The sequence below is a fragment of the Salmo salar genome, chromosome ssa16, assembly GCF_905237065.1.
Source record: "Salmo salar chromosome ssa16, Ssal_v3.1, whole genome shotgun sequence".
NCBI lineage: Eukaryota > Metazoa > Chordata > Actinopteri > Salmoniformes > Salmonidae > Salmo > Salmo salar.
In genome coordinates this window covers 76,387,350-76,397,428 of record NC_059457.1, presented here as the reverse complement: position 1 = coordinate 76,397,428, position 10,079 = coordinate 76,387,350, and the positions used below count along the sequence as shown (strand labels likewise).

The window sequence follows — 10,079 nt, the reverse complement described above, 5'->3', positions numbered from 1 at the left end:
TAACGTATGTAATGTAGACACAGTCTAGTCCACTGGTCCTAAAATCAGTCCATACAACTCAAGGCTGGATCACTGGTGTTACTTTATTCATTCTTTTAAAACACCTCCCCACCTGATTCCAAAAAAAACATCAGAAAATACACCAGAATAGTGTATTTCAAAGAGAAATTGTAGCCTACAAATAGATAGGCCTATTTATTCCCTGTCAATGTCCATGATTGATGCAGGGGACATCCAGCACTTGCTGATCCTCCCCAAAACATTGAGGTTCCAGTCAGTTGGTTGTATTTATTTGCCCTCAGCATCGCCTTGTACCCAGTCGTAGAAGTCAGGGGACTTGCCAGGACCCGCCCTGTACAATCAACAGCACCGCACCGAGTTGACAAGTGCGCCCTCCCCCATCAACGTCGTTTGACATATACCCATCGTTACAGGATTCGCCTCTGGCAGTTTTTAAAAAGGCAAGCTCAAAGCCACATATTATACTGTATGTGCAGAAAACCTGCGGGGAGGGCAGCCTACAGAGATTGGTTCTTCTACAAGACAATCCCTGCTTTTTTCTTCTTCATTTGGAGACAATTGATGTGCATGTGTAAAACGACATTTGAAAGCTCGAAAGGAGAATACTCGGGTAATTTCGCGGTGGACAATCTAAACTCAAATATAATTGGACTTTTGACACAATAAAGACATCGCAGACACTTTGCCCGGGTGAAGAGTGGAACCTTAGCATCTGATACAGTGATTAAGGGACTTTTACGCACGCAGGCAGTGGCCACCTGTGGATGGTGACTCTTTCAAGGACTTTTGCCCCAAAACGAAAGCATAGCAAGCGTTCCATGCAATACACATAGTAGTTGATTATAGTTATTTTATGTTTGTAATAATTTTAATTTGAAACAATATGCTGATTAGTTTTTCACTCCTGGCAACGCTTCTCCTAAGCGAGTCGGGTTGTTTGGGCTCGTTCGTACCGTGCGAACCGTGTGACCAGAAGCTTATGTCGATGTGTCCGCCAGTGCCGGTGGGATGCCAGCTGGTGAAGGAGCCTGGCTGTGGTTGCTGCCTGACTTGCGCGCTCCCCGAGGGCCAGTCGTGCGGTGTGTACACGGGGACTTGCACGCACGGGCTCCGATGCCTGCCGAAGAACGGGGAGGAGAAACCGCTGCACGCGCTCCTCCACGGGAGAGGAGTGTGCGCCAACGAGAAGATGTACAGGCCGCTGTATCCAGGCAGGGGTAAATATGAGTCTTCATTTACTGATTTATCATTTTTTCCCATTTGTATTTCTTTAAAATGTTCAATATTTAGACACACATATCTTTATTGGAACTACATTGGCAGATTATCCCATTTGTTAGACGACACACACACACACACACACACACACACACACACACACACACACACACACACACACACACACACACACACACACACACACACACACACACACACACACACACACACACACACACACACACACACACACACACATAAAAACACCACACCCTGTAGTGTATTCCAAATCCACCACATGTATTGCTAAGATTGTTTGATTGATAGCACACAGCTGAGAGCTGAAAATCAGGGGTTTTCAAGGGCATCATCTTGGCATGAGTGACCTAGTGCCAGGTACATGAAACAAGGTGAAGAAGATTACAAACATTTTAGAGTGTCCTCAGCTCTCTAGAGGGCCATTTGAGGGACAGTCACTGTGTCTGACTCATTAGCACTTAGTCAGCTGGTTTCTCAAGTGTCACGTTCTTTCACAGGGGTTTCCCCCAAGCTTTAGTTTTTATTTTCTCTCCTGAAATTTGTTGAAGAGAGAGGGATCAGCGGTTTTCCCTCCTCTCCCTCAACCCTCCCTCTCTCCATTGCCATGTCCCCCCCCCCTCCCCCTTCCCACCTGCAATAAGTAATCTCTACACCTTTCTCTGGCTAGATTTCTTCCTCCAACTCTTTCTCAATTAAGTCATTTCTCTCTCCCCTCTTCCTCCTGCTCTCCTTCACCAATATCCTTTCTCTATCTCACTCTTCCTCCTTTAAATCCTCTCTCCTTCTCTCCTTCTCCTCTGCCTCTTTCCATCTCTCCCTGCGTCATCATCTTTAAGCTGTGCAGTGATTCAGCAGAATGTTAGCCGAGCGTGCCTCTCTGACTGCCAGCCTGCTACTGGATAAGATTTACCACCTCTTCTCATTTCCTGCAGGGTGTGAGAATTTAGAGAGGACAGAGGGCAAGGGGGAGGAAAGAGAGAAAGAGATAAAGACAGAGAGAGAGAGATGAGAGAGAGGGGGGTCGAGAGAGATACAGAGAGATAGACAGATACAGAGAGAGAGAGAGATAGACAGATACAGAGAGAGAGAGAGAGAGAGAGAGAGAGAGAGATAGACAGATACAGAGAGAGAGATCGACAGAGAGAGTGGGAGGTAGAAAGAGAGAGGAAGGGGATAAGGAGTCTTTTCGTTACAACTAAATCTGTGGGATTTCGAGAGCATCAAATTCGCCCAGATCAGGAAATGCATCATAACCCACTGAATCACTCAGTCAGAAGTACTGGCAAGATTAGAGTGGGCCAGATTAGGAAGTGAGGACTTGATTGGGTTTTATACGCCGGCTGGGCTATGCTGCCTACGCACCAGCCTCGGGAGAGAAATAGTGTCAGCGGAACCAGTGGACTGAAGAGGGAATTCTCTTTTCTGAGAATAATCTAGGAAGGATGACAGGAGCGATGATGTCACAACAGATATTCTCAACCCTGTGACATACCACTCAATCACCTACTTAGCGAGGTATAGTTCAGTTTATTAGGATCCTCATTAGCTACTGCACATGCAGCAGCTACTCTTCCTGGGGTCCAAATGAAACATACAAGTAAGTACATGACAAAGTAAAGAACAGTAATAGACAAGAACAACAGAAAATATTACATAAAAAACAAAAATACAAATACAAATAAAATAAGAGTTATATAATATTTAACTCATAACTCTTATATAATATATAACTCTTATAACTCTTATATAATATATAACTCCTCTAACTCTTATATAATATATAACTCTTATAACTCTTATAGAATATATAACTCATAACTCTCATATATTATATAACTCATATATATTATATAACTCTTCTAACTCCTATATATTATATAATTCTAATAACTCTTATATAATATATAGCTCTTATAACTATTACATAATATATAACTCGTATAATTCTTATATAATATATAACTCAGAACTCTGATATAAAATATATAACTCGTATAACTCTTATATAATATATAACTCTTATATATTATATAACTCTTATAACTCTTATATAATATATATCTCTTATAACTCGTATATAATATATAACTTATGTAATATATAGCTCTTATAACTCTTATACATTATATAACTTATAACTCTGATATAATATATAACTCCTCTAACTCTTATATAATATATAACTCTCATAACTCTTATAGAATATATAACTCTTATAACTCTCATATATTATATACCTCATATATATTATATAACTCTTATAGCTCCTATATATTATATAATTCTAATAACTCTTATATAATCTATAGCTGTTATAACTATTACATAATATATAACTCGTATAACTCTTATATAATATATAACTCATAACTCTGATATAAAATATATAACTCGTATAACTCTTATATAATATATAACTCTTATATATTATATAACTCTTATAACTCTTATATAATATATAACTCTTATAACTCGTATATAATATATAACTTGTGTAGTTTATAGCTCTTATAACTCTTATACATTATATAACTCTTAGAACTCTGATATAAAATATATAACTCGTATAACTCTTATATAATATATACATCTTATAACTCGTATATAATATATAACTTATGTAATATATAGCTCTTATAACTCTTATATAATATATAACTTGTATAACTCTTATATATTATATAATATATAGCTCTTATAACTATTATATAATATATAACTCGTATAACTCTTATATAATATATAACTCTCATAACTCTGATATAAAATATATAACTCTTATAACTCTTATATAATATAGAACTCTTATAACTCGTATATAATATATAACTTATGTAATATATAGCTCTTATAACTCTTATATATTATATAACTCTTATAATTCTGATATAAAATATATAACTCGTATAACTCTTATATAATATATAAATCTTATAACTCGTATATAATATATAACTTATGTAATATATAGCTCTTATAACTCTTATATAATATATAACTCGTATAACTCTTATATATTATATAACTCTTATAACTCGTATATAATATATAACTTATGTAATATATAGCTCTTATAACTCTTATATAATATAGAACTCATATAACTCTTATGTATTATATAACTCTTATAACTCGTATATAATATATAACTCTTATAACTCTTATATAATATATAACTCTTATATCTTATATATTAGATAACTCTTATGTAATATACAGTTCTTATAACTCTTACACAATATATAACTCGTATAACTCATATATTATATAACTCATAACTCTTATATAATATATAACTCTTATAACTCTTATATAATATATAGCTCTTATATAATATATAACTCTTATATAATGTATAGCTCTTATAACTCTTATATAATATATAACTCTTATAACTCTTATATCATATATAACTCTTATATATTACATAACTCTTATAACTCTTATATATTATATAACTCTTATTTTATTTGTATTTTTTAATTATGAATTTAATGTAATATCTTCTGTTATGGGAAAGACACCAAGAGACAACACAAATACTATTTACACACTATTCATATATAAATATTGTTAAATACAGTACAGTTAAATCTTATATATTATGTAGCTCTTATATAATATATAACTCTTAGAAATCTTATATAATATATAAGACTTATTTAATATGTAACTCTTATGACTCTTATATATTATATAAGTCTTATAACTCGTATATAATATATAACTCTTATAACTCTTATATAATATGTAACTCTTACATCTCTTATATATTTAATAATTCTTATAACTCTTATATAATATATAACTTTTAGAACTCTTATATATTATATAACTCTTATAATTCTTATATAATATATAACTCTTATGTAATATATAGCTCTTATAACTCTTATATATTATATAACTATTATATAATATATAACTCTTAACTCTTATGTAATATATAACTCTTATAACTCTTACACAATATATAACTCGTATAACTCTTATATATTATATAACTATTATATAATATATAACTCTTAACTCTTATGTAATATACAATTCTTATAACTCTTATATAATATTTAACTCTTACATCTCTTATATATTTAATAATTCTTATAACTCTTATATAATATATAACTCGTATATAATATATAACTCTTATATATAACTCTTATAACTCTTATGTAATATATTACTTTTAGAACTCTTATATAATATATAACACTTATAACTCTTATATAATATTTAACTCTTATAACTCTTATAATTTTTATATAGTATTTAACTCTTATAACTCTTATAACTCGTATATAATATATAACTCTTATATATAACTCTTATGTAATCTATAACTCTTATAACTCTTATGTAATATATTACTTTTATAACGCTTATGTAATATATAACTCTTATATAATATATAACTCATAACTCTTATATAATCTGTAACTGTTATAACTCTTATGTATTATATAACTCTTATAACTTTGTTGTAATGAAACATTCCTTATGCTTATAGATCTGTCCCTGCTGCATATGGTCTATCTTTAGTCAGTGTTAATATCTTTATGACAGATGAAGTGGGTTATTGGACATTTTGATTTGGCAAGACCCAGGGATTCTTGCCAGTTTTATAGGAGCTGTCCGGTGCCATCTGGTTTGCTTAATATAAGGAATTTGAAACGATTTACAGTTTTACTTTGATACTTAAGTATATTTAAAACCAAATACGTTTAGACTTTTACTCAAGTAGTATTTGTGAGAAGTAGGCACACATTGTATGAGTCAGCTGGAGATTTCTTGATTGGGAAAACCTCAAGGTCTCCCTCTAGTGTTAGGAGAGGCTCTGTCTAAACCTGCTGCCTCTTTTCAACTCTTTTCCTTCATCTGCACCGATGTGGAAGACCTTGACAGTATCCCACTCTTCTTACCTCCTCATCCTCCTCCTCTTCCGCTTCATATTCCTCCTCCTCCTCTTGCTCCCCCTCTTGCTCCTCCTCCTCCCCCTACTCTTCCTCCTCTTTTTACTCCTCTTTTTCCTCCTCCTCCTCTTCCTCCTCATCTTCCTCCTCCTCTTCCTCCTCCCCTCCCCTTCACCTCCTCCTCCTTCTCTTCCTCGTCCTCCTGCTCCTCTTCCTCACCACCATCGCAACCATCATCATCATCCTTTCTGACTCTCTGTCTCCCCAGACGGTTATTCTCCAGAGGAAGCTATGTTAGCAGAGGTTCCAAAGTCCCTGCTGCCCCAGGCCAAGGTCCCTCTGTACGGGGGCAGAGACCACATCAGCAGCCGCAAGGCTCAGGCCATGAGACAGGCTAAAGACCGCAAGAGACAGCAGGCCAAGCTCCACTCTGTCAGCAGCCTTGACTACTCAACCCTCGCCCTGGACAAATTGCAGCCTGAGTTTGTAAGTTGAACATATATACAGTGTATACGCAGACAAACACGCAGACACACACATACACGCAGACACACACGCACACACACACGCCATATTTGCCCTAAACTATGACCCTGTATGTGTGTAGGGACCCTGCAGGAGAAAGCTGGACGGGATCATTCAGAGGATAAAAAACACATCTAGAGTCCTAGCTTTGTCCCTATACCTTCCCAACTGTGACAAGAAGGGATTCTTCAAGCACAAGCAGGTACCCATGGACTATTCTATCCTATGCTATTGTATCCTATTCTATCATATTGTATTCATTTGATCCTATTCTATCTTATTCCATTCTATCTTATAGTATTATATCCTATCCTATTCTATCCTGTTCTCTTCTATCCTATTCGATTCGATATCCTGTTATATTCTATCCTATCCTTTTCTTTTATATCCTATTCTGTTTTATTCTATCCCATTCTATTTCATTGTATTCCTATTGTCACGGTTGTCATGAGGAGCGGACCAAAGTGCAGCGTGTGTGTCGTTCCACATTTTATTTATACTGTCAAACTATGCAATACATAAATAAACTGAATGACAAAAAACAACAAATTGTGACGCAGAGGTGAAACACACACTACTCAAAATTAATCTCCCAAAAACCCAGGTGGGACAAACACCAACTTAAATATGACCTCCAATTAGAGACAACGATGACCAGCTGCCTCTAATTGGAGATCATCTCAAACAAAGCCCAACATAGAAATACAAAAACTAGAACAACCCAACATAGAAATACAAAACTAGAACATAACAACATAGAAAAACGAAACTAGAAAACCCCCCTGTCACGCCCTGACCTACTCTACCATAGAAAATAACAACTTACTATGGTCAGGACGTGACACCTATCCTATCCTATTCTCTCCTATTTTATTCTATCCTATTCTATTTCATTTCATTGTATTCCTATCATATTCTATCCTATTCTATTTTATTCTATCCTATTCTATTTAATTTCATTGTATTCCTATCATATTCTATCCTATTCTATTTTATTCTATCCTATTCTATTCATTTCATTGTATTCCTATCATATTCTATCCTATTCTATTTTATTCTATCCTATTCTATTTCATTTAATTGTATTCCATCTTATTCCCTGCTATTTCCTCTCCTCCTGCAGTGTAAACCATCACGTGGGCGGAAGCGGGGGATCTGTTGGTGTGTGGACCGTTTTGGCGTGCAGCTCCCTGGCACTGACTACAGCGGAGTGGACATCCAGTGCAAAGACCCGGAGAGCAACAGCAACAAAAACGAATGAGCGATGGCCAATTTGGTCACCTGACATGAGCCAAGGCCCGCCTCCCTTTACCCCGACTCCTGCAAATCACATGTACATGCAAAATATGCAAAAGCCAATCAAATCAGGAAAGCAGGGCACAGATACAGTACATACACATGGTTTTAAACTATACATCCACCTATACTGAGATGACCTATAACCTCCCTTTAAAGCACATATAACAATGTTCTCTGATTTCAATTATATTAGATTCTGTTTAAACAAAATTTAAAGGCTAAAGAGTAAAGCTCATCTTTTTCACCTATGTTATTATCGTGATGTTGACAGGAACTCTTTACTGGGGAGCACAGTAATCTGGGGTCGTATTTAAACGTAACTCTGTTCTTTTAGTCCAAATGTTTGTCCCTTCAGAGCACTTCCCTACAAGAGAACCTCAGTGACTGAAAGTACTTTACTGTCTGAGTTTGGGCCTATGTCCTTATATGTCCTTCTGAGTGCGATGAGATGAGAAGAGCTTTTTTCAGTCCTGCCTTTCTTCCACTTTGTCTCACAGATTGTTCTGAGTTGAGGGTCTTAAGAACTAGTAACTGCTCGTATACAGTAGGTTGTTACAGAGTAGTTACAGTAGCTATCTTAATCAACCCATCAACTGCTACTTCTGTTGGGTTGTGTCTCAATATAGTTTCATAGGGGTGACTGTATGAAATTACTGTGTGTGTATGTGTGTGTGTGCCTCCTATACTTTCTCCTTTAGTAGTCTGTTTTGTGCCTTACCTTCCGTGAAGTATATAAAAAAGATCACCTCAAAAACACATCATGACAGTCATATGCTTGTTTTGTCTTTTATAAACGACAGCCAAGAAAGTACAGGTGCTTTGAAAAATCCAACACAGGCTCAAATCACATGCAAATGTTGCACGCCGTTTCTATTGACTTCTCGTAGCCTCCTGTCTGACCACAACACAGTCTTCTGCCTAGGACTCTCCTGTATGACCCCTGGAAAGGTGTGGCTCTTTGGGTTTCTATGGAAATCTCAGTGCCTTCTCTCTCTCTCATGACTTTGAATCCAGATTTACATCCAGATTATCAGGCCTTGTCGTTGAACGAGGACATTTTAGCAGTATGTGGATGTGGAGATTGGTTACTAGAGAACCATGAGTTAACGAGTGTGAAGATATACGTCTCCAGGATATAAGGCCGTGACGATACTTTTTGATCCTACGTCCCGTTTGTGAACATGATGTTAAATCAGACGTCTACTGATTTTATTGACGCTCAAAACATTTGCCAGATATTTTGTTGACATTCCTTGAAATAGACATCCCCTTTTTTCAGGGTATGGTAACATGCCGATAGCTTTGACAGGGGCTGTGTGTACAGCCTATGCCTGCCACTAGAATGCATAGGAGACTTGGAAAGTGTTCTCAACTCAGTCTTAAGCTTGCTTGTATGAAAGACCATGAAATCTCAAACATTCCATATTCGTGATAAAAAAAGCATGTAGGACACAAATAGGTAACAGTTTACTCAAAGCCAAACGGTATAACGCTTCTTTGCTGCAATTCTTTAACAGGCTGAAAATAGCTGTTTAGTCAGGGTCCATCAGAGACGATGGTAAGACGTTATAAGAAGGTCATACATGCTTATGACAATTCTTACAATGAGATACACCTGTTGGCTTTAAGTGAAGTGTTACTAACAAATCTATGTGAATATCACAAATATGTCATATTTATTCACTGTGTAATTGATGTACTTTAACCTTGTCTTTTTTGTAACGACAAAGCATTTATTTAAATAAAGTTATGTATTGATGTATGGGAAGGTTTGTTATGTCTTTTGTTTGCTCTATGCTGTGGAAGTAGGGTTGCAAAATTCCGGTAACTTTCCCCAAAATTGCCCAATTTTCCAGAAATCCCGGTTGGAAGATTCCCAGATTCAGGAGGGAATAAGCAGGAAATCCAGAATCCTCCAATGAGGATTTCTGGCAAACCTGCCAATTTTGGGGAAAGTTACTGGAATTTTGCAACGCTATTTGTAAGCCTTAATGCAAGTTCCCTATACACCTGCTGCTGGCTTCAAATGATTGTCTACCAGGAGATCCAGTTACCATAGCTACC

General features: G+C 35.8%; 1 protein-coding gene across 1 annotated transcript; it reads left to right on the top strand.

The window, feature by feature from the left end:
- Positions 1–370: 370 nt before the first annotated feature.
- LOC100194500 (insulin-like growth factor-binding protein 5) lies at positions 371–9,783 on the top strand. The gene is made up of 4 exons (XM_014150691.2): positions 371–1,238; positions 6,460–6,677; positions 6,799–6,918; positions 7,840–9,783. The coding sequence occupies exons 1-4, from the start codon at positions 905–907 to the stop codon at positions 7,975–7,977; spliced, it is 810 nt and encodes a 269-aa protein (XP_014006166.1). The 5' UTR covers positions 371–904; the 3' UTR covers positions 7,978–9,783.
- The last annotated feature ends 296 nt before the right edge of the window (positions 9,784–10,079 follow it).